The following is a 27,690-nucleotide window of genomic DNA, read 5'->3' as shown; positions in this document are numbered from 1 at the left end:
GAGGGGCCCGTGCTTCGGAGAGCTCTGAGCGGCACCCCTGCCTTTGGCGTACACGGAGGGGAAACAGAAGAAGAAGGAGAGATGAGCTGGGCGCGGGCCGTGTGCCGTCTGAGTGGGCACGCGGGCGGGGGCCTGCGCTGGAGGAGGCGGTCGTGAGCAAGCTACGTTCTGCGGCGTGCTGGGTCAGCTCTCGCTGGGTCAGCTCGCGGTCTCTGGTATTTTGGCCCCTGGCTGTGCCGCGCCCATCCCCAAACCGTCGGGTGATTTCATCTTCCCGGCAGCTGAGCAGCTGGCGCGTCTCACAGGCCCGCTCGTGAGCCTGAGCAGCATAGCGAACAGTCCTGACACCCTCACTGTGTGACATGGAGCCTGGAATACAGAAGCCGGAAACGGACTCCGCGAGACCGCCACCTGCCTGCGCTTCCTGCCCCTCCCCTTCTTGGGTGGTGCCAGGCAGGGTGGCTCAGTGACGCAAGGATTGTGTCCCAGAGGCCACCCTTCACTTGCTGGCCCTGCTGCCGCTCTCAGCCCCTGTCTGGCTCCCCTCCCATATCCTCTCCGTGAGGGACTGAGCGCCAGCCACCTCCTTTACCTCTCCAGAACCTCCCTCTTCTCTGTCACCATCGGGACCACTGCCCTAGCGGCCCAGCGGGTCTCCCTGCCCCTTCTCAGCCTCACCGTGTGGCCCGTATCGTGCCCAGACCGCCTGTTAAGTCCCGTGCCTGCCCCTCGTCTCCCGGTCGCCTGTGTACTTGCTATGTGTGGCTGCGTGGCACTGGGCCATGTCCCCGGCCCGGGGGTCCCCTTCCCACCCACCGTTCCCACACACTGGCTTTGTTGTCGGGTCGTGCCGTCTCCTTCCCCTGTGAGCCCCTTGAAGAGCAGGGGAGCCGTCTGGGTGCCGGGGACATTGTAGGCACACGGGAAACGGAGGGAGGTGGCTGAGTCTGCCATGAAAGCAGATTTGCTCTTTCCTTCCTTTACTTTCTGGCTCTCATTTGAGGGCTGGTGGGGTGCACACGGTGCTCCTAGGACAGCCACCTAGCTGGATATCCTTTGGGGGTTGGAAGGTGACAGTCACTGATAACGGCTCATCTTTTGTGTAGACAAAGGAGGGCGAATTCACGCTCTCTGCTATGACATCTGGAATCCGGCGGAATTGGATCCAGACCATCATGAAGCACGTCCACCCGACCTCTGCCCCGGACGTGACGAGGTAAGACCCGGGTGCCCGAGGGAGCCGCCTTCCCCTCTGGCCGCCGCCCCGCTCCCTTCCGAATCTGTGGCTCCTTTGGGACCCGAGCTCGCACCTGTCCTGGCACAGCCACCTCCTTCCGCCCTTCGTCCCACCATCGGCTGGCCCCACACGGTCTCCCTCTGGCTTCCTGGTTTTTTGCCGCAGGTTACCTTTTCCTCCTTGAAGCCTGGCCGGTGTAGCTGCACAAGTAGTGTCTGTGCCCCTGTTGGGACTGCACCTAGCAGGAGGAGCCCCTCTGGCCTGGGCGCTGGGCAGCCCTGGAGCCACATTCACGAGCCACCAGAGCATGTCTTCTTCTTGGTCTTTTTGCTTCACTCCTACATCTGTTGGATTTGTACACAACCAGGAAAAACTTATTTGAGATTCCGCATTAGAGCTTGAGTTGAAAAACTCGTTCTTCCCCCACGTTAAAGTCTCTGTGGTTTGTACCTCGTGATTTGCATGTCACATGCCTTCCTCCTCTGCTGTGAGGGTCAGAAACCCATTTTCATTTTAAAAGAAAGAAGGTTCTGGTGTGGGGGGCTGGTTCCATGATGCCCAGAACTTGAGCGTTCTCACCTGAAGACTTCAGAGCCCCATCCTGTCCTGAGACCCTCTTGTTCCCACTTTTCAGGGCAGGTAGTTTGAATGGCTCTTCAAGTGTCTTTCTCGTGTTGTTGGCCGCTACTGGGCTGTGTGCCCCTCAGAGGCCTGGGGTAGCTGTGGCCATGCCAGGTCTCTGTCAAGGCCTTGCCTCCGTCCTGGTGACACTGCACCTCTTTGAACAAGAAGGGAGGAAGAGAGCGTTCTCTCTTGTGTTTATTGGCATTGTTAGTTCCTTCATTTATGAAATGAACAATTTTGAGTTGTTTCTGTCAGTAAGACCAGGCATTGGTGGCCAGGACAAGCTCTCAAGGGTCCTATTAGGAGAGCTGGCGTATTTGTTAATAGGATGTCCCCTGCCTGCAGAGATGAAGGGGGCACTCTCGTCCTCACTGGGCCATGTCCCTTGGCGGCCTCTGGCTGCCCCCTGGCTCTCTCCCAGGCAGGAGCAGAGACTAAAGCTTTACAAGGTCAACACCCTGAGCACCTTGAGGAAGCCCCCATAGCAAAGCAAGAAAGGCACGTCGGGGTTCTCTGGCAAGGCTGCTGCCACGGTGACGTGGGTGGTGGACAAGAGAGGACCGTCCTGGCCCCAGCGTTCCCCTGCCTGCTGTGTCCCAGCCGGCGCTGGCTGCTTGTCCAGGGCCTGGCCCTGTGTGGGGACCGAGGGTCCCGGCTGGGGAAGTCACCTTTGGGATGTCACAGGGCAAGCGTGTGGCTTTGGCCTCAGAACAGGTGTGAAGTGACACACTTGAGCACACGCGTGTGCACACGCCTCTCCTGAGAGGCACCTTCTAGGCTGACATTCACAGTTCCCTGCCGCAGTCCCGTGCTGGCTCTGTGCAGGGACTGCAGGCCCACAGGGGCCAGGGCTTTTATTTGTGTGGGAAGGTTGACTTAGTGATTGTCTTCCTGACTAGGATTTACTTCAGAATTAGCACATCTCAAACTTATGGGGGTCCTCACTCTCCCCCCGTTTTCAGCCTTTCTGCTTGTTTTATGTCAGCTTTTATGGTTTGAGAAAAACTTGGACTTTTTTTTTAAGCACTTACAGGTGGTCCAAGTCCCAAGAAGGTACTAGAAACAGATACAGACGTCAGAGGCACAGGTTTGAGCCAGGGGCCATAGTCCCCCTGTGTCTGTGGCAGAGAGTTAAAGGGGCGTCCTGCCTGGGAGCTAGAGGGGCTTCCTCTCGTGGTGCTGCGATGGCGGCTGCCAGCTCTCCGTGCGGGCGTGACACCTTACACAATTGTAAGCCCGGGTCAGCTCTCCGCTCAGTGGCATCGGAAGGTCCTCTCTGGAGAACGGTCATTCAAATGCACATGTGGTCTTAAATGGGGAACTTGCAGGTCCCGCCACCCTGAAGCCCTTGGGACAGATGGCCAGAGCATGGTGACGACCATGTTCTCTTTCCCCGAGGCACCTCTCTCCCAGGCTCCCTTCTCTTTGACCCCCACTGTCTTTGAAGACAGGCGCTCCCTGGAGCATTGCCACCCCCACTCCCACCGCCCTCGCTGGCCCTCGCGGCCCTGAGTGGCTTACAGCTCTATTCTGCTGGCTTGGGCAGGACCAGAGGCCACCCTGTTCAGGCTGGGGACCTCAAACCGCCACAACTCATGCTCCCACCTCACCCCTGCTCAGGTGGCATCCTCTCTAGAAATCTTTGCTCTGGGGCGTGTTAGATAAAGGCATGGATTCCTTACTTGGCAAGCAGAGGTGCCCTTGAATCCTGCTCCCCTCTCACTTCCTGCATGGGGTGGGCCGCTGCATGGTGCGGGCATGTGCCTGCCACCTGGGCCATCTCTCTCACTTGGCCACAGCGGTCTCAGGCCTTTCACTCTCTGATCCATCTGTCACACCAGCCCCCGCAGGGGTGTTCCTAAAATACAGACTGTTTGGTTTATTTACTTGCTTGTTTAAAAACCCTTGAGCCTTTTGAGAAAAGTGGTTGGGTCTCGTTCATTCTGTCACCCCTTCCTGGTGCAGCCTGATGGGGTCTCCATCATGAAGCTCCGCTACAACATCTCCTGTGTCAGAGGACCCTCCGAGGTTGAGGCTGGAAACTTCTGAGCCATCTGTGGCTCTTCCTTTCCCATCCCCACACAGAACCCGGTTTGGGTCCCCCCCCCCCCCCCCCCCCCCCCCCCCCGCCATGGAAGGGACATGGGCAAAGGCAGTGTTCTTTCCTCCCTTCTCCTGCGGGAACCCTGGCTGCACAGAAAGAAAACATGGTGGAGCTGGGTGCCCCACCTGGATGGGTGGCTGTCACCAGGAGCCACACCTGACAGGCTCTCCGCCCTCTCCCCCAGCTCGTTGCCAGAGGAAAAGAACCGGAGCAGCTCCTCCTTTGAGACCTGCCCAAGGCCGAGTGAGAAGCCAGAGGTGGAGCGTGGAGAGCCAGACCCCGAGCAGAAGCGGAGCCGGGCTCGTGAGCGCAGGCGGGAGGGGCGCTCTAAGACCTTTGACTGGGCCGAGTTCCGCCCTATCCAGCAGGCCCTGGCCCAGGAGAGGGCCAGCGCCACTGGGGCCTCTGACGCCCACCCCGAGGCTGAGGCCGGTGAGCTGGAGCGGGAGCGTGCACGGCGGCGGGAAGAACGCCGTAAGCGCTTTGGAATGCTCGATACTGTGGACGGGCCGGGCACTGATGACACGGCCCTGCGGATGGAGGTCGACCGGAGCCCAGGGCTGCCTATGACCACCGACCTCAAGACCCAGAACGTCCATGTGGAAATTGAGCAGCGGTGGCATCAGGTGGAGACCACTCCTCTCCGGGAAGAAAAGCAGGTGCCCATTGCCCCCCTGCACCTGTCCTCCTCCGAGGATGGAAGTGACCGGCTCTCCACCCACGAGCTGACCTCTCTGCTGGAGAAGGAGGTAATGGGTGGACAGGTGACCGGGTTCCCTGCGACGGCCTTCCCCAGCACCCACTGTGCCTGGTGGTGGCCTGAATGGTTCAGCCACATAATATTGAGGGAATGTGGTCCCTCCTCTCAGGGACTTGCAGACCACTCAGCGACAGACACACGGACAGACAGGTCCTTAGAGTACAGTGTAGGCACTGAGAGGTACGGGAGAGTGCCAGATCGTGCAGGGTGGCAGGGAGAGGACACCAGGCTTTCTCAGAAGGAAAAGGCATTAGCCGTATGGGGGGGTGGGGGGGAGGAGAATGCCATATATAGCCGGAGGTGGCCAGAGACTAGGCTAACGGGACCCAGGGCCCAGGTGGGTCCTTGTCCTACCCTGTTTGAGGCAGGAGAGGGGCGTAAGCAGAGTTAGGTTTCCACATTTGGTAGGCGGCCCTGGTTTGAAGGGGCCAGAGCTGGAGGCAGAGACGAGCCAAGCCCCGAGGCTTTCGCGGCAGCCTGGTAACCATTGATGGGAACTGAGGGGGGAGTGGGGCAGGTAGCAGGAGGCAGAGGCTGGATTCTAGCTAGTCAGGTAGATTCGAGATGTAAAACAGGCCCCAGGTGACAGGATTGCTGCCCTGCCACCGACTTGAAGGCTGCCCTCTGGGATGCAGAGATGAGCCAGTCCCTGCGTTTGTAACGGTGTACTCGTACGTGAAAGCATGTCCAGAAATCAAATCTTGGAAACTCCATAGTGAATTTCTAAGTCTGAACAGGGACTTTCCTGGACAAGAAGGTCCAGCAGTGGACGGCCTTTTAGGAGCACTCAGCAGCAGGATGTTTTAAATGTGTTCTTTGACACGAGTTGCCAAGTGAAGTGGAAGGGTTGTCACTTCGGCCTGCCTTCACTTCTTACCTTTTTCCTGTCAAGTTCACAAGGCTGACCTTCATCGCTAACATCACCACTTTAATTTCTTTTCCATTTTCTACACACATTAATGTAATAATAAAGTCAAGGTGCAATAAAAAAAGCAGTTCAAACTCCCGTTGCTCTAAACTGTCAAAATGGGCCTGCTGGCCTGCAGGCCACACATGTCAGGCCACGAATCTGCTGTAGACAGCGGAGTCGGAAAGCCAGGAGTCTCTGTACCTCCCACAGCCTAGCCTGGCGGCGCCCGGCTCATCCGCTGCACACGCAGCTTCCGCTTACCACAGCCGCTCCAGCGGGCGGGCCGGGGGCGCCCACACCCGGCATCCAGTAGGCACCGATGGAGTGTTTGGAGAACAGGCGGATGGGTGAATGACTGAATTCAAAGCCATTGAAAGCAAGAAGAGTGTGACGTAGCTCGCTTGCTTTGTACGTCTTATGGAACCCTTCAGGAACCCTTTCTGCAAACAGAATTTTGTATGGAATCTTTTATATAAAAGTGGTCAAAGGAGTTGTTTCGGCAGAAGCCTGGAGTGAGGGCTGCCCCAGGGCATCAGTGGCCACTGAGGAAACCAGAAGGACCCCAGCAGGGTGGTCGTCGTCTTCTTCTTTTTTAATATTTATTTTTGAGGCGGGAGAGGGGCAGAGAGAGAAAGAGAGAGAGGGACAGAGGATCCAAAGCAGGCTCTGCACTGACAGCAGTGAGCCTGACTTGGGGCTTGAACTCAAAAACCGTGAAATCGTGACCTGAGCCAAAGTCGGACATTCAACTGACTGAACCACCCAGGCGCCCCAGGGTGATCTTCTGACAAAAGGCACAAAGCCCTCGTTTGCTGGTGGGGTCTGCCCATCACATCCTTATAGGGATGTGGGAATTCTGTGGGTACCCAGGGAAAAGTCTCCTGTTGTTATCTATGGCTTGATAGATAAGTGCTGCAGGTAAAGACGTGATCAGCACATGCACTGAAATGTGGCTACATGGAAGGCCAGCCGGGCAGTCCCATTGTGCTCCGGCCCAGCTGGAGCTAGAAACACCTCTGTGGGGGCACCCGGATGGCTCAGTCAGTTAGGCGTCCAACTTCGGCCCAGGTCACAATCTCACGGTTCGCGAGTTTGAGCCCCGCATCGGACTCTGTGCTGACGGCTCAGAGCCTGGAGCCTGCTTTGGATTCTGTGTCTCCCTCTCTCACTGTCCCTCTGCCTCTTGTGCTCTCTCTCTTTCTCTCTCTCTCTCTCTCTCAAAAATAAACATTAAAAAAAAGAAAGAAAGAAATGCCTCTGTGGGTCTGTGCTGTGCTGCTCTGTCTATTCATTGCCATCACTTTGCTTAAAAATGTGTGTCTTTTTGTCCACAGTTGGAGCAGAGCCAGAAGGAGGCCTCGGACCTTCTGGAGCAGAACCGGCTCCTACAGGACCAGCTGAGGGTGGCTCTGGGCCGGGAACAGAGCGCCCGGGAGGGCTACGTGCTGCAGGTAGGGTTGAGGGGCTGCTGCGGCCCTCGTTCACTTGGCCTTCGGTGTGAAGGGCCCAGGCAGGCTAGGAATGTGCAAAACCTGGCTGAACGGGGGGCAGCCTCTCCCCAGTGCCGCGCCTCTGGGCTCCTCTGCCGCAGCGTCAGGGCTCTGTGTCGTGGGTCGTCTTCATTTTTCACCCTAGCATGACATTTTGGAGAATGTGCCTGAAACCTCTGTATCGGAGGGGTTTTTTTGCTTGTTAATGAAGTCATTCTAGTTGTCTTTCTTCTTGGCTCTCAGAGTACTTAATTGTGTATTTATTATAAACGTCACATATTTGTCGTTTTTACTTGCTTTCACAATGGCAGTGTTAGGCCCATTTTACCAACTGAAGAAAATGAGTAACAGCCAGCCCAGTGCCTCCTTACCGCTGTAAGTGGCAGAGCTAAAATTGGTTCCTTGTCTGTGACCTTGTGTGTCCCACAGCTACAGGGCAACCTGGGGCTATTAGCACTAGCCTAGTGGCCCTGCTTCTTATTTTCTGCCCAGGCTGAAGTGTCGAGGGAAAGTATGGTCGCCCAGCCATGAGCTGACTCCTCCAGTGGCTTAACGGGGAGCCTGATAAGAAGGGCAGCAGCCCGAGTCGTGAGCTGAGATCCAAACCCACGCCTCTCCGAGACTGGGGAGCTCCGTGCCTGCGTGCTGGCCAGCAAGCGGCGGGCACTGCCCCAGTGTGTCGCCAGGCAGGAGGGCGCCTGGACAGGGTCGGCCAGCATCCCAGGCCCTATTCAAGTTCTGGGGTACAAAACTACACACTCCTGCCCCCTCCTGCTGACACGCTGCTGGGGAGAGGTGGTCGACGAAGGAGCATTGGGGAAATGCAAGATGGGGTGATGGTGGGGAGGACCTGAGCTCTCAGCCAAGGCTGAGGATGGGGCCTTCCAGTCAGGGTCCTGCCACTGACCAGTAGAAGCTGGTGCCCCTCCCCACGGCCTCGGCCTCCTTGCCTGTGGAGACTTAGAACTTGACCCCAAGGGCCTTTCCGGCTCTCAGTGACCCAGAGTCTCTGTGATACGTGGCTGTGTCGGCATTTCCAGACTGCGGCACGCCGGTCGTCTTGGTCCGAGTCATGCCAGGCAGCACGTGGACCTCTGGGCAGAGTCTACCTGTCTCCGTGCCGTTTCTTGTTGCGTGTTCCCCTTGCCTTCTCTTTCTCCCCCAGCTGTGACCGTGGCCCTGGGTGTCTCGTGTGCCCTGGAACCCCCTCCCCCGCCCCTTCAAGCCAAGTTATGGCCATGCCCAGGTCAGACTCTCAGGCACCAGGCACTGGTGATGGTGGGTGTCCCTCTTTCCCATAAATGTCACTCTAGGGCTTCCTGGGTCATTTCGTGTAGACCTTCCAGGTTTGGGGAGCATCTTTTTAAACCTGCACGAATTCACTTCACATCAGGTGGCAAAGAAACTAGCAGCAGATTTTGCACATTGCTAACCTAAGAACCTGCCTCCGTGTCTAACCTGGATGATTGCATGAGCCTGAACCAAAGCCCCTGGCAAAGCTGGGCGGGGCTGGCCTTTCCGCTAGGTCTAACAACCGTGACTTTTAGCCTCCCTTGGCGCTTTGAACAGGCTTCTAACCAAGTCATTGGGAACGAGCAGGGGAGGGGGCCTTTGGGGTTGAGGGTCAGGAGGAGTCAGCCCCCCCGGGGCGGGCACTGCGCTGCTGGTGCTGGGGAGGAGGAGCCTGCATGCTCGGATGTCGTGGAGTGTAACTGTAACATAACTGAGTGTCACATCTGTGGCTTCCCTGCCAGCAGACCAGACCTAGAGCGAGCCACAGGCAGGCCAAATTCTTAGGCTGGGCTCTTCTCACTCTTGTTCATGTTCTCGTTTTTTTCCCCCCTGCATTAATTAGTTCTGTCTCTTCTGCATGCCTTTCAGTTGGGGGAGTCTTGTTTCATTTGTGTTTTGTTTCTTGCATGCTTCACTTTCTTATTTTGAATTCCACAAAGGTTTGTTTGTTTCGTTGATGATCACGTTTTACTCCCTGGTTTCCGTTTCCCCCTCATTTTGTCTTCTTGCAGGTAGAGATTAGTTCTTCCTGTTACTGTAGAGGACGGGCTCCGCTTCCCAAAGGAACATGTTTCAGCTGTCACCTCACTGGCTCCCGAGCAGTGGCCTCCCTTCCTTCTCTCCCCGTCCTAGAAGGAAGTGCCACCCGCCACCTGCCACCCGCACCCCAGTCCTGGCTTTCTTAGGGTTTGTTGCCTAGAGCCGGGTACCCTTTGTGTTGCCAAACACACAAACAAACAAACAGATCCCGCCGCTCTGCTCCTCCCCCTGTCCTTCCCAGCGATCTCTTGTCCTCCGGTCTGGTCTTCGTTTTGCCCATCAGTGTGCTCCATTATTCAGTTTTGTTTGGTTTAGTTCTCCCTAGAAGCCGCTTGGTTAGAGCCGTGTGATGTCCCTGTCCATGTTTTCTGTTTACCTAGAAGCAGCTACTTGCCAAAAAAATTAAGACGGTTTGTCGGATTCTTTTCTTAATTGAAAAAAAAAAAAATTATGCCGAGGATAAAAGGCAGACCCACCAAGGAGCTTTTCTGTGGTTGACCCTGGCCAGAGGTGTGACACTCAGAACGGGGAGGCCCGAGTGTTACTAACCAGTGTTTAATCGGTTTTTTTAAGACTGAAGTGGCCACCTCCCCATCCGGTGCCTGGCAGAGGCTCCATAGAGTCAACCAGGATCTCCAAAGCGAGCTGGAGGCCCAGTGCCAGCGCCAGGAGCTGGTCACGCAGCAGATCCAGTCCCTGAAGCGCAGCTACGGGGAGGCCAAGGACGCGATCCGGCACCACGAGGCCGAGATCCGGAGCCTCCAGGCGAGGCTCAGCAACGCCGCCGCCGAGCTCGCCATCAAGGAGCAGGCGCTGGCCAAGCTCAAGGGCGACCTCAAGCTGGAGAAGGACAAGGTCCGCGAGCAGCTGGAGGAGCGGCAGCACAGCGAGGCCGCGCTCAGCGCTCAGCTGCAGGCTAGCGAGCAGAAGCTCAAGGGCGCCGAGGCCCTGCTGCTGGAGAAGACGCAGGAGCTGCGCGACCTGGAGCTGCAGCAGGCGCTGCAGCGCGACCGGCAGAGGGAGGCGCAGCGGCTGCAGGGGCGCATCGCCGACCTCAGCCAGCAGCTGAGCGCCAGCGAGCAGGCCCAGAGGCTGATGGAGGAGAAGCTGCAGAGCAACTACGAGGCGCTGCTGGAGAGCTGCGAGAAGGAGAAGCAGGCGCTGCTGCAGAACCTGAAGGAGGTGGAGGACAAGGCCCGCGCCTACGAGGACCAGCTCCAGGACCACGAGCAGCAGGTGGAGGTCCTCCAGAAGGAGAAGCTGAGCGCCAAGTTCGAGGGCAGCGAGGTGGTACGCCAGCTGGAGGAGCGCCTGGAGATGAAGGAGGCCAGCATCCACAAGCTGGCCGAGCACGTCCAGAGCCTCAGGGACGAGCGGGACCTGACCAGGCAGCGCTTCCAGGAGCTGATGGACCGCGTCGCCCTGTCTGACGGGGACGTCGCCGAGCTCCAGGAGAAGCTGAGGGGAAGGGAGGCCGACTGCCAGAGCCTGGAGCACTCCTACAGGAGGGTGGCCAGCCAGCTCCAGAGCATGCACACTCTGCTGAAAGAAAAGGAGGAGGAGCTGAAACACATCAAGGAGATGCACGAGAAGGTGCTGGAAAAGAAAGATCAGGACCTCAGTGAGGCGTTGGTTAAAATGGTCGCCTTGGGGAGCAGCTTGGAGGAGACAGAAATGAAGCTCCAGGCAAAGGAAGAGATCTTAAGGAAGTTTGTGAAGGAGTCGTCCGAAGACGCGGAGGAGCCGCGGAGCTGCCCGGAAGAGGCAGAGGACGGCATTGTGCTGTCGGGCCCGCAACCCCAAGCTGCCGTCGCGCCTCCAGCCTTCCCACACCCGAGGCTCGAGGATGAGGATCCGGGGGCTGTCCCAGGGGAGGAGCGTGGTGACAGCAGCCCCAGGAGAGAAGAGAGTCCGGGGACCCTGAAGTCAGAGGTGCCCGACAGGGAGGGGCCCCCTCAGAGCACAACAAAACCCGACCAGGGAGTACCTGGCGTTAAGAGGCAAAGAATCCGGTTCTCCACGATCCAGTGCCAAAAATACACGCACCCAGATGGGTCCGAGAAGACCTGGACCAGCAGCACGTCCTCCGACACCAGCCAGGACCGGTCCCCCTCGGAGGAGAGCATGTCGTCAGAGGCCACCCCCAGCTCCCTGCCCGCGGCCAGCGACTCCGACACCTATCTCTCCATAATACACTCCCTGGAGACCAAGCTCTACATCACGGAGGAGAAGCTCAAAGACGTGACGGTGAAGCTGGAGAGCCAGCAGGGCCAGAGCCAGGAGGCCCTGCTCGCCTTGCACCAGCAGTGGGCCGGCACCGAGGCGCGGCTCCGCGAGCAGCTCCGAGCCAGCCTGCTCCAGGTCGGAGCGCTGGCCTCCCAGCTGGAGCAGGAAAGACAGGCGAGGGCGAAGGTGGTCGAAAATCACGTCGGGGAGCTGGGCGACTTCCAGGTAAAGAACAGCCAGGCTCTGGCTTGCTTAGAAAACTGCCGAGAGCAGCTGCGATCCCTGCCGGTGGCCAGCCAGGAGGAAACACGGGACGCGGGAGCGGGCCCCCTGGTCGGCGCGGAGCACGCGCCGGGCAGCAGCGTCCAGGCCGGGAGCCGCTGGCCAGCGCCTGCAGACAGCGGGGCGCGGGCCCAGCCAGAGGAAGGGGCTTTCTTGGAGGTGGGGAAAGCGACTTCACAGCCACTGCACCGGCCTGAACTGAGTGAGCAGGAGCAGCTGAAACTCCTTTCTGACCAGATAGCCCTGGAAGCCTCACTGATCAACCAGATAGCAGACTCTTTACAAAACACAACATCGGATATCTCGCGTGTTCTGCACGAGATTTCTCAGTCAGGAAAGTCGCCACTGGAACCTGAAAGTGCTGCTGTCTGTCCTGGGGCCCCAGCGGACACCTGGGCTAAGAAGGTGCTGGTGGATGGCGAGTTCTGGAGCCAGGTGGAGTCCCTGAGTAAGCACCTGGGAACGCTGGGAGGAGAGGCGGCCGGTGCAGCAGGAGGCGGGCAGCAGAGCGTCCCGCAAGCCCTGCTCCCCGCCCTGGCAGACGCCACGTGGGTCAGGGCAGAGCTCAGCTTCGCCCTGCAGTCGGTGAGGGAGTCATTCCACCGCCGGTTGCAGAGCATCCAGGAGACCCTCCAGGGGACCCAGATGGCGCTGCAGCAGCACAAGCGCGCGCTCGGGGACATCCTGGGGGCCTACCGAACCCCCGACTTTGAGAGAGTGATGCAGCAGGTCTCCGAAGCCCTCCAGCTTCCCGCAGGCGTTGAAGATGGCATGCAGGCATCCTGGGACTTGAGCCCGTTGGGAGAAGTGCTGAGTCCTCAAGAAGGAGCCGGCTTCCAGGAGCCCTTCTACTTGTCCACCCAGAGCTCCGGGGCCCTTGTTGCCATTCAGGAGGAGCTCGCCCTGCAGCTTAAAGATAAGGCCAGCCTCTTAGGGGAGATATCTGCCGCTTTAACCTCGCTTCCCCCGGTGGAATCAGTAAGAGATTGCCAGAAGCTTCTCCAGGCATCCCAGAATCTGTCCTGTAACACTTACTTGGGAGGCCTCGGTCAGTATTCTTCGTTATTAGTTCAGGACGCAGTCATTCAGGCTCAGGTGTGTTATGCAGCCTGCAGAATCCGGCTGGAGTATGAAAAGGAGCTCCGGTGCTACAAGGCGTCCTGGCAGAGCAGGGGCACCTCCTGTCAGGAGCACGAGCAAGCGGTCGGGGCCCTGAGGGAGGAGTACGAGGGACTTCTCCGGAAGCAAAAGAGCGAGTACCTGGAAGTGATTGCCATCATCGAAAGGGAGAACGCAGAGCTCAAGGCCAAGGTCGCCCAGCTGGACCATCAGCAGAGATGTCTGGAAGAAGCAGAAAGCAAACACAGCGAGAACATGTGTGCCCTGCAAGGGAGGTACGAGGAGGAGATCCGGTGTGTGGTGGAGCAGTTGAACAGGGCGGGGGACACGCTGCAGGCCGAACACAGCAGGGTCCTGAGTCAGCTGGACGCCTCGGTCAGGGACCGGCGGGACATGGAGAGGCACCACGTGGAGCAGATGCAGAGCCTGGAGGACAAGTTCCAGCTCAAGATCAAAGAGCTGCAGACCATCCACGAGGAGGAGCTGAGGACCCTGCAGGAGCACTACGCCCAGAGCCTCCGCTGCCTGCAGGAGGCCCTGCACCGCTACCAGGGGCGGCCCCCCGAAGCCCTGCCGGCCCCCGGCCCCCCGGGGGGCCCTCGGCAGCCCCCCTCCTCCAGCTGGCCCGCAGACCGGCCCCGGGACGCTCCGCAGCCAGCCGGGGGAGAGGCTGACTCCATGACGGGGCTGAGGGAGCGCATCCAGGAGCTCGAGGCCCAGATGGACATCATGCGGGAGGAGCTGGAGCACAAGGACCTGGAGGGCAACGCGGCCACGCTGCGGGAGAAGTACCAGAAAGACTTTGAGAACCTTAAGGTTCTGGAGCATCGCTTAATTTGCAAGGCAGTTGAGGGGCGGGCATCATGCCGCTTGTCTTGGGGGGGGCAGCGTCTGCCTCACAGGGCTCTCGGGGTACAGCCGAGACACGGTTCTTGGCTCTGGGTGACTGAACACGCAGAGTCAAGCTGTCCCTCCCCTGAACCCTCGCTGGTGTGCTGTGGTCTCAGAACAGGGCCTGGGCAAGGGTCTAGCCTCCTGCTCAACGTCCACCCCGCCCCCCCGCCCTCCATCCCCCAAGGAGGACTCGCGGAAGGACAACAGGAGCACCGCGGGACAGGGAGTGTGGTGTCCCCATCACCTCTCTGCTCTGTCCCTCTGTGTGCCCCAGCAGGGAAGCCTCTATTGTCCCTGTCCCAGCCTCACCCTCTCTTCTGCCCCTGAGGAACCCACTCCAGGCCGGTACAGATGCAAACCTGAGAAGCACCCAGGAGAAGTGGCCAGAGGCTCCCTCAGACGGTGCCTCCTTCTAACTGTCCTAAGAGAGCAGAGCTGGGGCTCCCAAAAGATGGTGTCAAGGGTCCCTCTCCCGTTCCAGCTCCCTGTGGGGACGTGGCACTTAATGGGCACTCTGTGAAAGATGGGCTTCTCTACTGAGCACGCCTCTCGGCCACTGGTGTCCTTTTCCGGGGGCCGAGAGGGATGACCTCTGCCCAGCAACTGTCCCCCACAGCCCACCGCATTTCACACTCTGCCTCATTAGGCAGAGTACCCAGGCCCTGTCGTGTCAAGGTGACCTTCCCAGGCTCCCTGGGGCCAGTCCGGGTCCTCCCCCGCCCCCGTCGTAGCTAGAGGTGCCTGCCTGTGCCTGCCCAGAGCTTCCCCTCAGCTTCTCAGCACCCTCCTCCTGAGCTTCGCCCCATCCCTCGGGGCTGCGCACAGTAAATGCCCAGGCTCCTCGCAAGACGTCCGTCCCCAGGCAGGTCCCTAGCGTGATGGCGCCCGCTCAGCCGGCGCCCAGAGCTGGCTCCCGCCCCACACGCGGGGCTGACGCTGCTGTCCGGTGGGCCGCTCGTCCCTGTGGCCCCGGAAGCGGAACAGAAACGTGCTGTGAGTCAGCGGTGTGGTCTTGGCGTCTGTGTGACGGCGCAGCCCGCTGACCACGGACGAGCACGTGTGGTCGTCGGCAAGCCCTCCGACGGCCGAGAGGCCGTTTTCACTGTTCTTTTAACAAAAGTGTACAGGTGACGCCCCCTGTGGCGCTCAGTGTGTGTGAGCACCGCCTGCAGATGGGGGCCAGGCTCACCTTCCAAAGCAACGTGCACAGACACTGTTCCCTAGTGCCCTTCCGGGAGAGGACTCCGCTCCTTCCCGTGACGCCCAGCAGGTCTGTGTGGCCGGGCGCCTGGGCGCGTTCACACCTTGTGTCACAGTGAACTGCTTCCCCTCCGTGTTCCGGCACAGCCCCTGCGCAGTGAGGCACTTTCAGCCCTGTGTCAGTCAGCTGGGCACCGATGAGGCCCAAACAGGTGACGTGATCCCACTAGTTAGCGAGAAGTCACGTTGGGGGCCTCTGGTAGCGTGACTCTGGGGACCTGGACGCTGCTCGTGCTGTGTATCCTCTGTCGTGTGCCTGTGAGCATCCAGCCCATCCTCCGTGTTCTCACCCCCTCGAGACACAGAAACGACAACCAGACAGGATTCCCAAGGGGGTCTGGCTGATGGCTGTTACTTTGTGCAGAGTTTTGCCTGGGTCAGGGAGACCAGGGTCTTGGCCCGACAGCCCCTCTTCCGACAGCTGTAGGCTGACACCTCCCCTCACAACTCTGCACGGTAGTCATTGACGGACTTTAAACACGTATGCTGTCCAAGGAAGCAGCTGGTCTTTAAAGACCATTCCATGTTTCTATAGGAAGAATTTTCACCCTTAACTTTAAGTATTCTAAAGCACTCAAGTCACACTAAACCCTAAAAGACCTACTAGCCGTGTGTTCACTGTGAACCAGAGCATGCCAGAGGAAAGATGAGGGGCTTGGAGAGGCCGGGGGCCGGGAGCCACAGCCCTACACTTCCTCCAGCTGGCCTGTGGTGTGAGCGGAGGCCCCCAGCTTCCAGATGGGAGCCACCTGGGAGAAGTAATGCCCAGGTCATGGTGGACAAGAGTTAAGACCATTTACACAGTGCAGCCAGTCTGTGGAGATGAAGTCGAGACTGTGACCACGAATTCAAAAATACTGACTAGAGAATCTCAGGCCACTCAGTTACTGCGGTGGCTCAGACAGGGACACTCAAGTGTGGTGATTTGATTCCTTTGTGTCCTTTCTTGAATCCATGTGCAAGAAGATTGACCAAAGAACATATAGGTTGGGAGGGAGGAGCCCCACCATACTTTGCATTTGGGATCTAACATGGCCATATTCTTCAGGTTTGTTTTTTTAATCACCGAAAGGCCTGATCCCTACTGAATGAGATCTTGCGAGGGATTGAGACAGAGAGTGTACCTCCATGCCCAAAACAGCTGCACATCCCACCCTCTCACAGCCGTGTGGCACGTTCACCTGCCCCTCTGATAAGAGCAGTCTGATTAGCCATGCCCGGGGTTCTCTGTGTGGATGTGTGGGATGGTTTGATCCCGTCTTAGGGCGTACCTGTGTGCTTCCCCCAAACCCGTGTCCAGGTAATAAACCAGCCTGTATTGTAACAAGACATGAACCGGACAAGCTTGGAAAGCAGTTCTGTTATGTCCCTCGTTTCAGTTAGTTAATCAGTGCCCCTCTCTGTCCTCCTTGAAAGAGGAAGAAGGAAGATGCAGGGTGGAAGAGAAGAGATCGTGTGGCCTAACCTGAGTCCCCCAGTGGACACCAGTTGAGGGTGGCCAGCTGGTTAGTGGCAGGGCCAGACCCCCTGGGCTGTGTGCACCACCCCCGCCCCCTGTCCTCACCAGAGTCCCCATCATTCACAGGATGGTCCTGGCTCCCTCCAGCTGGCAAAGACTCGTCCCTGTTTGTGACTGCTTATGAAATGGCCTGTTTGGTGCCGTATAACTCGAACCAGACACAGCCGGTCTCTTCTCCCTCCCTGTGGTCAGTCCTGCCCAGCAGCAATTCTGTAAAGGTCCAGAATCAGCTATTTGCAGTACCACTGCAGCCTCTTCCCGCCACAGTACTGACTTTCCACAAAGCAGGATTCAGAACAATCACGGAAATAAGAGAACGTAGAGCTATAAACTCTCTTCTAAATGCTGATAGCATGAAACGCCCAGCAGCATCGGTGGGAGCCTGCACACAGGCGTCAGATGCTCCATTGGCTCCGTGCGCGGTGTCAGGGAGCCTGCCGCCTGGACCAGGGAGCCTAGAGGGGCCGGGCTGCTGGTGCACTGATAAACGGAACACCCAGCTGAAAGGTAAAGAAATCCATGGAGTCCCTTTTGCATCTTACAGGCTACGTGCGAGCGAGGGTTTGCTGCGATGGAAGAAACGCACCAGAAGAAGATCGAGGACCTGCAGAGGCAGCACCAACGGGAGCTGGAGAAGCTGCGAGAGGAGAAGGACCGCCTGCTGGCTGAGGAGACGGCGGCCACCATCTCAGGTGGGAGCTGGGCCTGGGAGCCAGTTTAACCCCAGGGGCGTGGCAGGTGACCGGCTTCCTGAGCTGACTGCACGGGCTTTTGCTTGAGACTTAAGCTTCATTATCCAAGAGAATCTTTCTCTGACAGTTCTCTGGTTTTGGGGGCCCTCCGAGGGCTTGCAGGCCCAGAGCCGGCACCCCCAGCTACACCTGAGGGGCTGTCCACAGCCCTCTGACCACATGAGACCCCCTCAGCCCCCAGTGCCCGGTAACATCAGCACAGAGGAGCTGCGGCTTCTACCTGGCGAGGAGACCGTATCACAGGGCCGACGCGCTCTGCCCTGAGCAAGCATTGGTGCCGTCGGTTTTGTGTTACCTTCCTTTCGTGTAGCCCTGCTTTACAGTGGTTTGTCATTTTAGGGTTAAAGAAACAAATACACCAACCTGAACACGTGCTTATTTTGTAAACTCATGCTTGATTTCAGTGTCGACACTTATTTCATCAGTTTGGCTCTCTTCTAACACACGGGGAAAAAAATGCACCTGCGTCCCTCTTGTGGTGGGAGTTCCCTGGAAATTGCTTGGCTCGTGCCTGCCTCGGAGAATCGGTTTGGGAGAAGCCTGCCTGACCGCTCGTGAGACCATGAGCGACTTAACAGTGGGCAGCCATCAGGCTGTCCTGTCCGCCTTGCCCCCCGAGCCTCTCGTGCTGATTGATGGCCGTGTCTTTGCAGCCATCGAAGCCATGAAGAACGCCCACCGGGAGGAGATGGAACGCGAGCTGGAGAAGAGCCAGCGGTCCCAGATCAGCAGTATCAACTCGGACATCGAGGCCCTACGACGGCAGTACCTGTGAGTCTGCTTCCTGCCCACCGGAGGCGGCCCTTGTGGGCCGGGCTGGAGGGAAGCCCTTCGGATGGGGAGGGACACCTTTCGTGTGGCTTTGTAAGAGCCACAGGGACACGGGTCCCAAGGGTGGGCATTGGCGGAGGCCCGAGGGCTCTGAGAACACCTCAGCCACCCTTCCTGAGGGGCTGAGCACCTTCCCAGTTCCACTAGTGGAAGAAGCAGCCTTTTCCAAGAGGTCCAGGCTGCTGACAGCAGCATCACAAGGCTTTGATTTTCTGAGCATGGTTAAAGCCTGGTCCTGGTTATCAGACGCAAAGTACCTCAAAAGTTAGCGTTGAAAACAAATCACCAGAGTGAATTCTCTGCTGACGTGAGAGTTTTGTCCGTGGGACTGTTAAGCTACTTGGGAGAGGAGCAAGTCAGGCTACAGGACAGATTCTGTAAGCCTGCGGTGCTTTCTTCGTTGTTTATTCATTTTGAGAGAAAGAGCATGCGCGAGCAGGGGAGGGGCGGAGAGAGAGGACAGAGGGAGTCCTAAGCAGGCTCCGCACTGTCAGTGCAGGGTCCGGCACGGGCCTGGATCCCATGAAAACCGCGAGATCGTGACCTGAGCCAAAATCGAGAGTCAGACACTTAACCAGCTGAGCCCCCCCAGGCGCCTCGTAGTACTGTTTAAGTGTCCCTGTTTTAGCTGGATACGAATTTGCTGAGGCCACAGAATGAACGCACGGGCCCCCCTCTCTGCTCAGCCTTTGCCTTGTGTCTCGTCGTTCCTCAAGTTTCGCAAAAGGGACTCACAGAGCCTGTTAGAGGCCCGGCCCCGGGCGTGAGGGCGCAGAGGTGAGCGGTGGCCTCTCCCCAGGGAGGAGCTGCAGTCCGTGCAGCGGGAGCTGGAGGTGCTCTCGGAGCAGTACTCGCAGAAGTGTCTGGAGAACGCCCACCTGGCCCAGGCGCTGGAGGCCGAGCGCCAGGCCCTGCGGCAGTGCCAGCGTGAGAACCAGGAGCTCAACGCCCACAACCAGGTGAGCCGGCGGCCAGGCGAGCCCGAGCTGGAGTTGGGAGCCGGGCCTCACGTGCGGTGGCCCCGAGCTCCGGAGCCACGGAGCGGCCCCCCATCCACAGGCTTCTCCCTGACGTCCGACGTCTCCTGGCATATTGACGGAAACTCCCTGCGGGTGGCGGAGCTGGGACCGTCTGCCACCCGAACCAGCCGTTTCACTCGGAGTCACTCTGGCTCCAGCCGGTCTGGGCTCTCTGAGATGCCTCAGTCTCTCCTGAGCGTCTCTGGACTTCTGCTTCGTCACTGCTGAGCAGGGCCCGAGAGGGAGTGTCATTGCATCTGGTCCAGGTCTCCTGTCCCCGAGGCTGGGACTGTATTTAATCGTCTCCCAGTCGAGTCCATACACTGTTCACACTTTTTTTGTCAGATTATTCTTTTAAATTTTGCCTGTTCTTCAGAAAATCGGGGTACATTTAAAATCCTGGCTGATGGAAAGGCTCAAGGTAAATATAGCTTGATAAAAGCTACTCTGTGGTACCAAATTGGACCACTATCTGCGTGACCCACTGCTTGTCTTCCGCAGGCACTGAGTTGGCCACTCCAGACTCAAGGTCTCCGTGGGCCTACGGTCAGCCCGTAGGAGGGCGCTATGGTAGGACTGGTTCCGCCTAGTCACTGCAGTGGCCTAACATGTCCACTTGTTAGTTGGAAAAAATGGTTCAGAAAGTGAGCAGGGAGGACGGCAAGAAGGGCCTAACCCTGTGGAAACTCAGTTCAGCAAACCGTGAAGTGCACGGATGCTAGTTATGGTGACAGAAAGGTATCGAGGATTACGGCATCCTGCATACGCAATTCAGCAGATGCTTACAGAGCCCACGTGAACAGCTTCTGCAAGGATATAAATCACAGGCGGTGACAGACTCACACGTTAAATCTAAAACGCCACGGTGTGTGTGCGCACAAGCACGGCCCGTGGCCTCCTGTGCTCACACAGGAAACCGACCTCTCCTGGTTGTGTCGTGTGAGTGCTGCCCCCAGGTGGCTCGGTTAAGCATCCTTTTGTGCCGTGTTGCTGTCTCGCAGGAGCTGAACAACCGCCTGGCTGCAGAGATCTCACGGTTACGGACGCTGCTGACCGGGGATGCCGGCGGAGAGGCCGCTGGCTCACCTCTCACACAGGGCAAGGATGCCTATGAGTTAGAGGTACCACTCAGCCCCTCCCCGAGCCGTGCACCACACGAGCCCCAAGTGGGGACCGAGAGGTGGCCCTTAGCTTATGGTATCATTGCAGGGATGAGAGTCGGAGACAGCAGGAGGGGAAGTACGTGGAAGGATCCAGATCACCCCAAGGGCGACAAAAGACACTAGCTGCCCGGCAGCGTGGGGTCCGTGGCAGGAGCGGGGGACCTCTTGTGAGGCCACGGGGACCTTTGACCCCATGGCCACACCACAGATACCGACCACCTGAAGTGAAACATTTAATAGCTGTGTGAACACCACAGCTGCTTGCAGTTTTAAGTCAGGATGATTGATTTGTATGTCTTTTTATAAAAGCACTTAGAGTCTTTCTCCCCATTCAGTTAAAATTTGGTCATGAAAATATGCTCAGTGACGTGAAGGGAGGCTGAGTGAGTTCAGGAAAAGCTTCAGCAGGATGCTTTCATGGGCCCAGTCCCGGGAGCTCACCATGGCCCCTCGGCCGAGAAACAGGATTCTTGGGTCCAGGAGGAATCGCAGTGATTCCTTTCTGTTTCTGTATGTGATGTGCAGGCTGTTAGCAATGGTTAAGTGTGTTTGGTGGCATTTCTGGCCGCATGTTAGCAGGGAGGAGGACGAGGACAGTGTCTGCTTCCCAGGGCATGGAGAGGTTCCCTGCTCGGCCCTCATCTTTGCTTTCAAGACTCTAGAAGTCCCTTTGCTGCTGAATGTCAGTCCCTAATCTCTCTCTCATTCTAGGTCTTATTGCGGGTCAAGGAGTCAGAAATACAGTACCTGAAACAGGAGATCAGCTCTCTCAAGGACGAGCTACAGACGGCATTGCGGGTAATGGCACCTGCCGTGGGAGACAGATCTGGAGATGGGCTCAGGGTGGAGGTCCCGTGCACTCCAGTCGCAGGCTCTTCTAGAGTGGATTTCATTTTTATGAGGGACGTGGTTTCAAAAAATTGAGTTCTTTCTTTTTTTTTTTTTTTAAGTTTATTTATTTTGAGAGAGAGAGGGACAGAGAGCATGAGCAGGGGAGGGGCAGAGAGAGAGAGGGAGTGAGAGAATCTCAAGCCGGCTCCGCACTGTCAGTGCAAGAGAACCGTGAGATCGTGACCTCAGCCGAGATCAAGAGTCAGACGCTTAACCGACTGAGCCACCCAGGCGCCCCTCAAAATTGAGTTCTCTTAAAACAGCATTTAAGCAGGTCCTCGTTCTCCGTGCCTCTTGTGTGCTTTGGCGGGGACTGTGAGACCAAACAGAAATGTTGTCCTGGAAAGTGAGAGTTTGGCGAAGCCCACTTATCTCCACCAGGACATTCTTGGAATCAGAGAGGAGATGATGGAATCCCTGGGGGCCATTCAGTCACTTAGGAAATCCAAGACAGAGGAGGGGTTTTCCGGGAGGTCTTCAGTGGGTCAAGTCTATGCCCGTGCTTGCCAGAGCTCCCCGGGAGTCTCGTCCCACGTTGAGACGGACTCTCAGCTATGCCTGTTTGACTTTGTGTTGAGTTCCTGCCTCTGGAAAACGGGCGTCGATCTGCCTCTCCTGACTGCCCACAGCATCCCTCAGTCGTTCTGCAGAAGCGTTCCAGCCCCGGGGAGACGGACCACCTGGCCTGGCCCTAACCACCACTTGCTTCTGTCCTTTTTATCCCCAAGGACAAGAAGTATGCTAGTGACAAGTACAAGGACATCTACACAGAGCTCAGCATCGTGAGAGCAAAGGCCGACTGTGACATCAGCAGGTTGAAAGAGCAGCTGAAAGCAGCAACGGAAGCACTGGGTGAAAAGTCCCCTGAAAACACCCCTGTGTCCGGATATGGTGAGTCCTCCAGGCTCTGGGCCCAGACGAGCTGTGGTCAGAGAGTTTCACCAGCACCCGAGTGAAGGCAGAAGAGTCTTCTCTGTATTTAGACCTGAGTTTCATCGGAGAAGGCACTGGGGCTGGAGGGTGCCCTGGCTTCCACAGGCTCCCCAGGGTTGGGAAACCATCTTCCTCTCAGCACGCCGGTGGGGACGGTGTACTGATGGCCTCGAAGGGGACGTTGCTCCGTTAGCGTGTGTTTTCACAGTAATAACAGGTTGCATTTTTTGCATTTTTCTCTTTTCCTCAAGAACTCAATAGCTTGGTGACGGCAGCTGTCACCTGTTGCTTGACCCTGGGGCTTAACCATAAAATCTGTAAGAGGCCATGGGGGCAGGGGAGGGGGAGGGGAGGGGCAGGGGAGGACAGTCCCCCCTGAAGACATGTTGTAGAGTAATATCCAGCAAATTCAGCTGTTGTCTCTCAACCAGCCAAGCACTAGCGGTCGCGGGGGTGCTGGCCACCAGGTAGAAGAAAGGTCACTTGTGTTGCTGCCAGAGGCGGGCAGGCAGCACGAGAGCACCATCTATAATCGAACTGTAGACTAACCCTGGAGGCTGACAAAGTGACGACAGTGGCCGCTTCCAAGGAGGAGCCTGGGGTGGTAGGGGCCATGGAGAGAGGAAGACGTGGAATCTGGGGGAGAATGCATGTATCCCGGGACCTGCCAGTTTAACTTCTGAAGAACCAAGAGCACAGAGATGTGCAAACAAGGATGTTTAGCAGTTGCAGCAAATAAGAGGATCATGGCTTCTTAAAAGAGGCCAGGTAGAGATTGTGTCTCGACGTGGAAAGAGATCCCTAAGTGTGCTAAGTGTAAGCCCCACCCCCAGCAGGACACGGGGTGCGGTGCGACCCAGCGAACGTTCGTTTAAGCAGCCATGTTTAAGAAGCCTGCAGGACTGTGCACCAGACTGCGAATGGGGTTGTCTCCGTGGGGGTGGGTTACAATGGGTCGTGACAGTCCCGGGTTGTCAGGGGGAGGGTGTGGTTAAATAAGCAGCGGGACAGTTGGTCCGCTCGGCAGTTAGGGCCGCGGCGCGGTCCCAGAGTGAAGCGCGCCAGCCGCCCTGCCGAGTGCCGCTCGAGCCAGTGTCCCGCACCGGCGAGGACGGCCTAGCCGCGTGCACACAGGCGTCCTCCGGTGCTTCCCGCGCTTTGAGTTGTTCCGAGAAGGATCTAGTGTGTTTTACGGTTACTGGCTTTGTGCTCTCTCAAAGCTATGTAAGGAAATGTCGTGAGTGTGGCAATAAAAACAAGCTTTGGAGATTTTTTAACATTCAGTCTGGTTCCCTGGGGTTTTATAAAACCAAAGTAACGGTTCTGTTTGTTCTTTCAGATATAATGAAATCTAAAAGCAACCCTGACTTCTTAAAGAAAGACAGATCCTGTGTCAGCCGGCAACTCAGAAACATCAGGTCCAAGGTGAGTCTGGCATCCTGCCCCCAGCTGTGTGGGGCTCTTGGACTTTAGGGAGAGGAGCTGGAGTCAGAGCCCACCACGGGCCGCAGCAGAGGGTCCCCAGGTCCCAGAACTCATCTGGCTCCACATGCCTACCCACTGGGCCAGTTCTGGTGGCTTCGAGCCCCAGAAGCTCCTTCGTGCCGAAGTGGAACCAAGTTTCGACAGTGACGATTGAGGGGCCAGGCCTCTGAGAAGCAGGGCTCGGAGTGAATTCGACCTTAGACGTCCAAGGCCGGATTTCACCCCAGTGCCCTCCTGGGCCAGCCCCGCTGTCTGCACTGTTCCGCACACGTCCCTAGTTTAATACGACGCCACCTGCCTTCGAGAGAGGAAGCTGCCTACGCCTCTTGCCCCAGCCACGTGGTAGCACCTCCCGGCGTATGGCCCCCACCCCGCCGAGCGCCTCTCCACGGGAACACGGGCGGAGGGTGGGAGTAACGAGCATGTTGCATTTAGGATTTATTGTGTGTGTCTTATTTTTTGCTCTTTCCTCTGACAGTCCGTAATTGAGCAGGTCTCATGGGATAACTGAAACGAGCCCGCTTCCAGGTCCCCTGTCATGTAGGTAAACCACCTCTCACCACCCACCCATCTGCCGCCCTCGAGGGGGCGGCAGGCTGCATGCACGGCTCACACCTCCATAGCAAGCTCCTTGTTTTATCGCTCCAGCAAGCACATACGCAGCCCGGGTCAGGTTCCCCTCACCTGTTATTAACGGGTTAACGGGCACTGGAACCTCCTACTAGGCTTGACCCTTTGCCGAGGGGAGCATCTCCCTGGCTTGGCAGGTGGTCCACAGAGGCGGCGTCTCGGGTGGGCGTGGGCTCGCGAGTGGCCCCCGGCGGTGGTCAGAGTACAGGTCGAATGATCGGCGTATTCCACGTTCTCTGGGGTAAACCCTCCAGAAGGGACCCGGCAGGGACCCGGCCGCCACTGGCAAACAGGGTCTCGCATCTCGGAGAACCCCCGCACCGAGTTAATGGGCCAAGGCAGGGCCGGACCCCGGTATTCAGGGAGCCAGTACGTCGCGGGGATGGCCAGGAAAACGGCTCAGCAGAGCGAGAGGACCAGGAGGGGTCGGGGCTGAATGTTTACCAGCACTTTGGGGCTGTTTTTAACACAAGGAAAAGCTTCTTTCTGGGTGCTGTGGAAGGCGGTGGGGGCACCCAGGTGCTGGCTGACAAATACCAGCCTCTCTGAAAACAAACAGGACAGTGGGCCCGTGCCTGGACACCCCCAGCCTGCCACCAGGCCGGCGTCCCGGTCACACAGCCACTCGCTCCTGGTGTGCCTCTGGCCGAGCCGACCCGATCTCATTAGTTCTCTGACCACAGTCCTGGCGGTGACGCCGACGGGCCCAGGGCCACACACCGGCTCCTCGTGCTCGTGTGTCCGCGGCTCGCTCTCAGGATCCACGGGCCGGCATCCTCCGGCTGAGGGGCTTCAGCCCGATGGCGCGAGGGAAGCGGGTTTGTTTTAAAAGGAAGACTTTTAATTTTTTTTTTTTTTCAACGTTTTTTATTTATTTTTGGGACAGAGAGAGACAGAGCATGAACAGGGGAGGGACAGAGAGAGAGGGAGACACAGAATCGGAAACAGGCTCCAGGCTCCGAGCCATCAGCCCAGAGCCTGATGCGGGGCTCGAACTCACAGACCGCGAGATCGTGACCTGGCTGAAGTCGGACGCTTAACCGACTGCGCCACCCAGGCGCCCCTTAAAAGGAAGACTTTTAAGAAAACACAAGTTTTAAACCTAGTCAGTTTGGTTTTATTTATTCTTCTATAGTCCCAAGTTACTTAGAACCAGATATGGCGGAGGCTTGACTGAAAACTTTGTTTGGGCTTTTTCTGTAAACGTGAAAAACACTCTGTTTAGCAAAAGGAGAACTTCTTTTGTTTACGGTTTTCTTATTGAAGGTTCTACTTCCTATTTGAGGTTGAACCGTAGCCACTGTAAGTTCACTGTTAATGATTTAGGCCTGTTGCCCATCCCGGCAAATGACGGGCGATGAAAAGCTTCTGCTGCGCCCTCCCGGGACCTGGCTGGGTCAGGCCACCCCGTCGGAACACATTGTGTTTCCCGGGGGTGTGTCTGAGTTTGTCCCTTATGGAAGAAAGGCCAGAAAGTCAGTGACAAGACCAATAAGGGACTTTGCGGTGATGTGCCGGGAAGACCTTTTTTGCTGGCCAGGAGGCAGCTAAAGGCAAGGTGGAGAGTGAGGGCACTGTCGGGCACACCCACGAAGGTCGGGGCCTCCAGCGCAGCCTCAGACCCTCGGAGGTGCCAGCACCCAAATGAGAGGGGTAAGGAGGCCAGGAATGGGGTTTTCCCAGATGTGTTCGAGTCCACGTGACTTGGCCAAGTTTCCAGCGTCTCTGTGACACACTGTCCCCCTGGCCTGAGTAGAAGGGGACCTCGCAGATGTCCTTAAAGACACCTCTTGTGATGCCAGGCAGGCCTAGGCCTGTTTGCAGTATCCACCGGTGCTCACTCTCGGACGTGCGCCGTCCTTTTCCCTGGATGTATTTGGAGATCCCTCCCCGCCCCGCTCCCACCCCACCACCACAGGAAGACCCGGGAATGAGGCTGCCCAGAATCCACACCTGTCGGTGGTGCTCTTTGATGTGGGATCTGATGTGTCCTCGTAATGTCCTTTGTTGATGTTCTCTTTCCGCATCCTGCCTCACTCAAAAGGATAGACAGTCTCAGCTCCCACACAGTCAAAGCAAGCCCGTTGCTTCAGAGCCTCGTGGCTTTTCTGAGATCGAGATCGGAGCGGACCTTTCCCACGGGGTCCTCATAGAGGCCCCCATCCGGTGGTCTGAGTTTGGGGTCACGGAGGCAGTTGTTGGAGAGACCAGCCCTGTGGGAGGAACGAGCCCTAGAGGAGCTGGCTGTGTATACCCCGGGAGCCCTCGTCTGGGTGCACAGGGTCAGCACGGGGGTCACTTACTTTCTACCCTGATAGCTCAGCTCTGGCGCACAGCGGTATGTGACCCTGAGCCCGTGGCCTCGGGCTGCCCCTCGCCGCCCTGCTCCCCAACTGCCTGTCCCGAGCACAGCAGGGACTCCTGACACCGGAGAGCCCACCGGAGGCAGAACGTTTGCTCTCCCTCCGTCCGAGGACCCTCCCCACCAAGTCCCCCGCCAGAACAAAGCGGTGCGGCAAGTGACGGGCCGGCTGGCACTTAGGTGTGGAGCCTCCCGCACCGCGGCCACGTCCAGCACCTGACGCCGCTCTGCCCGTGGGTGCCCCTTGACCTGAAGCACTGGGGGAAAGACCCGAGAGCGGATGAGGCCGTTATGTGCATTAAGGAAATTTACACTTCAGGGCGGGACATGGATTTGCCCCGCTGAGTCCTCCAGGTGACCCGGCGGCAGGCTTCAACAGGGCCCCTAATGCCTGCTTCTCAGTCTGGACCAATGGGCTTCAGAAGGGTTACTCACAGAACCCTTTATTTAAAAGAAAAACGAAAACCAGTGACTTCATTCATTTACACACCTAGAGCTCACAGCTCCACAGTACAGAGAGCAGGCAGAGCTGTTCTAGGCGATGGGGTGGGGGGGCGCCAGGGCCCGCCTCTCCTGCCTCAAACTCTGTGGGAAGCTGTGTCCCACAGGCCTCGCTCACAGACACGCGCTCCGAGGCAGCAGCCCGCGCCGCGCCGGGAGCTCCCAGGAGTGTGCCAGAGCAGGAAACGGCAGGCCGGGCTCTCGGGCCCCCCCGCCCCGCTCCACTTCACGGTGCTCTGATTTCTGGCTAAAAACCACAGTGGTCACCTGGAGCCTGTACCCGGGGCCACCCTTGAGGTTCATACGTCCCAGAGGAGCCTGTACCTCTGTGAGTTCTGGCACATGCCGGCCAGTGGGCAAGTCTGAGGCTGGTGTTGAGACGGGCCACGAAGATCACGTGGCCACTGAGGAACCAGCCCCATCCGAGCTGGTGCCGAAGTAACCTCAGCCACGCTCTGAGGATGTTCCTTTTCTTGTCAAGTTAGATCTTTGGGAAAAGCCCCTAAGGGCCAGGGGGAACTGTTTTGTCCCCCAGTTAGTGAAGTGTCATTCATCTTGGAGCACACAGATTTCAAAATTACCGAGGTCACACTTGAAGGGAGTATTGGCTTCGCATTCTGAAGACTTGAGTAAATATGTTGACGTG

The 27,690-nt window shown here is 57.7% G+C and overlaps 1 protein-coding gene across 3 annotated transcripts in view; it reads left to right on the top strand.

Annotated features, from left to right (window-relative positions):
- The window catches only part of LOC122206718 (myosin phosphatase Rho interacting protein), a 154,106-nt gene that overhangs the window by 118,881 nt on the left and 7,535 nt on the right, over window positions 1-27,690 (top strand). The window contains exons 13-23 of one of the 3 annotated variants that reach the window (XM_042916160.1): window positions 1,107-1,216; window positions 4,150-4,714; window positions 6,970-7,086; window positions 9,751-13,620; window positions 17,022-17,169; window positions 17,883-18,000; window positions 18,860-19,019; window positions 20,081-20,200; window positions 20,954-21,040; window positions 21,862-22,024; window positions 23,406-23,491. In XM_042916160.1, the coding sequence (XP_042772094.1) occupies window positions 1,107-1,216; window positions 4,150-4,714; window positions 6,970-7,086; window positions 9,751-13,620; window positions 17,022-17,169; window positions 17,883-18,000; window positions 18,860-19,019; window positions 20,081-20,200; window positions 20,954-21,040; window positions 21,862-22,024; window positions 23,406-23,491 (5,544 nt within the window). Of the gene's footprint in view, window positions 1-1,106; window positions 1,217-4,149; window positions 4,715-6,969; window positions 7,087-9,750; window positions 13,621-17,021; window positions 17,170-17,882; window positions 18,001-18,859; window positions 19,020-20,080; window positions 20,201-20,953; window positions 21,041-21,861; window positions 22,025-23,405; window positions 23,492-24,029; window positions 24,092-27,690 lie in introns of all 3 variants that reach the window. The other 2 variants (XM_042916159.1, XM_042916158.1) reach the window with 2 other exon arrangements.

This window comes from Panthera leo, chromosome E1 (assembly GCF_018350215.1).
Source record: "Panthera leo isolate Ple1 chromosome E1, P.leo_Ple1_pat1.1, whole genome shotgun sequence".
Taxonomy (NCBI): domain Eukaryota; kingdom Metazoa; phylum Chordata; class Mammalia; order Carnivora; family Felidae; genus Panthera; species Panthera leo.
The sequence above is the reverse complement of the archived record's forward strand: the minus strand, read 5'-3'. Positions and strand labels throughout refer to the sequence as shown.